The sequence below is a fragment of the Colobus angolensis genome, unplaced genomic scaffold, assembly GCF_000951035.1.
Source record: "Colobus angolensis palliatus isolate OR3802 unplaced genomic scaffold, Cang.pa_1.0 Scaffold238, whole genome shotgun sequence".
NCBI lineage: Eukaryota > Metazoa > Chordata > Mammalia > Primates > Cercopithecidae > Colobus > Colobus angolensis.
Genome location: NW_012115577.1, coordinates 125,021 through 127,027, shown reverse-complemented (window position 1 = coordinate 127,027; position 2,007 = coordinate 125,021). Strand labels below are relative to the sequence as shown.

The window sequence follows — 2,007 nt, the reverse complement described above, 5'->3', positions numbered from 1 at the left end:
TCTCCATTACCGAGGCCTTTCTCCTCTGCCCCTGCCACCTCGCCGGCTAGTTTTTTGTATTTTTTTAGTAGAGATGGGGTTTCACCGTGTTCGCCAGGATGGTCTCGATCTCCGTGATGACACTCTGAACAGCCCATCACACACTCGAAACGTTACAATCAAAGAATCTCCATTACCGAGGCCTTTCTCCTCTGCCCCTGCCGCCCCCCCCACACTAGACCCCAAGAATCTCACCTTTTAAAGCCATAAGAGACTCATCAGAGCCCTGGGCACTGTCATTGGCTGGGGTAGAACAAAAACAGGACCTGGTCAGAGCCCGCAGGAGACACAGGACAGGAGGAATTACAGGATGGGTGAGCTCCTCCACACTCCCACCTCCACCACTTACATGCAGCCTGAGAGTAGCTCCCTCCTTTTCCACCCGTGGGAAGAAAATATCCTGTTAGGGGGCCAGGAGGAAGCAAGGCCATAAGATCTTAGAGGAACCTCCTAGTCTTGGACCCAAGAGAAATTTCCAGAACTATGACTACAGACCCAGGGCAGGATCAGGGAACAGGAGGAAAGCAGCTGTGTGTCCTGGACAAACTGCCCTCCCAAGGTCTGTCCTTAGTAGGGACCTTCCCCTGACTCACAAATGCTGGAATCAGGACCCCAGTACCACAATCATCAAGGTGATACATCCGTCCTTCACTGTCACATGTGCTACACAAGAGAGTAGGTGCTGGCACACAGGGTCCCAGGCTGGGTTAGCCCCTGTGTGGACGCTGCTTCCCAGTAATGAGGCAGGGAACACTTCTACCTGGGGCTTGAAACCCCCAGTGGGACAAGAAAACCCAGACCCCACCCCTCACCCCTTCCCTACCTGAGCACTTCCTCCTCATCCTACAAGCGACCACAGCTCCGGTGACCACAACTGCCAGGACAACCAGGACAGCCAGGCCAGCAACAATGTCCACGATGGGGATGGTGGACTGGGAAGATGGCTCTGGGAAAGGAGGGGAAGGTGAGGGGCCCTGACCCTGCTGAAGGGCTCCAGAAGGGGTCCTGCTTTCCCTGAGGAGAAACATGACCCCTCATCCCCCTCCTCACCCCATCTCAGGGTGAGGGGCTCCGGCAGCCCCTGGTGCTGCACATGGCACGTGTATCTCTGCTCTTCTCCAGAAGGCACCACCACAGCTGCCCACTTCTGGAAGGTTCCATCTCCTCCTGGCCTGGTCTCCACAAGCTCAGTGTCCTGAGTTTGGTCCTCCCCATCCCGCTGCCAGGTCAGTGTGATCTCCGCAGGGTAGAAGCCCAGGGCCCAGCACCTCAGGGTGGCCTCATGGTCAGAGACGGGGTGGTGGGTCACATGTGTCTTTGGGGGATCTGATGGGAAGAGTCAGAAAATTCACGCACTTTGCATCTCTCATGGGACACTCCAGCAGCACGCATGTGACCACCCTGAGAATGAACAGGACACCTGGGGTGGGGGAGGGAGCACAGAACCCAAACACCAGCCTGGACACAGGCATGTGGGATAATCTCCTATTCCTTGGAGAGTTCTAGACTCTGAGGGAGAAACATCGACTTCTGGTCCTGACCTGAGTGGAGGCTGAGGGACTCAGAAAAGCTGGAATCAGACCTTCAAACGTATTTAGTGTGAGGCAGAGAACAAGGCCTGAGAGAAAAACTCACGGTGCCCAAGGCTGCTGCAGGGGTCAAAGGAGACCCCTGATCAGTATTCTAGGGACTGTCTTCCCCTCCATGTCCTCAGAGATGTCATCCCTTAATTGTCCTAGAGAGCGGAGGGGGCCCTCAGAGGAAATCAGGGAAACTCATGCCATTCTCCATTCAAGAGAGGACGACATTCTAGCGTTGATGCCATTTTCCTCCCCTCCTCATGGGAGGCCATCCCGGGCGATCTAGAGGTGATGGGGAAGGCTCCCCACTGCCCTGGTACCCGCACGCTGCAGTGTCTCCTTCCCGTTCTCCAGGTATCTGCGGAGCCACTCCAGGCACGTCCCCTCC

General features: G+C 56.1%; 1 protein-coding gene across 1 annotated transcript in view; it reads right to left on the bottom strand.

Moving 5' to 3' along the window:
* The window catches only part of LOC105513986 (HLA class I histocompatibility antigen, B-67 alpha chain-like), a 107,843-nt gene that overhangs the window by 103,478 nt on the left and 2,358 nt on the right, over positions 1 to 2,007 (bottom strand). Inside the window, exons 2-3 of the mRNA XM_011945062.1 lie at positions 1,940 to 2,007; positions 1,090 to 1,365 (exon numbers count right to left, since the gene is read on the bottom strand). Of these exons, the coding sequence (XP_011800452.1) occupies positions 1,090 to 1,365; positions 1,940 to 2,007 (344 nt within the window). The remainder of the gene's footprint in view (positions 1 to 1,089; positions 1,366 to 1,939) is intronic.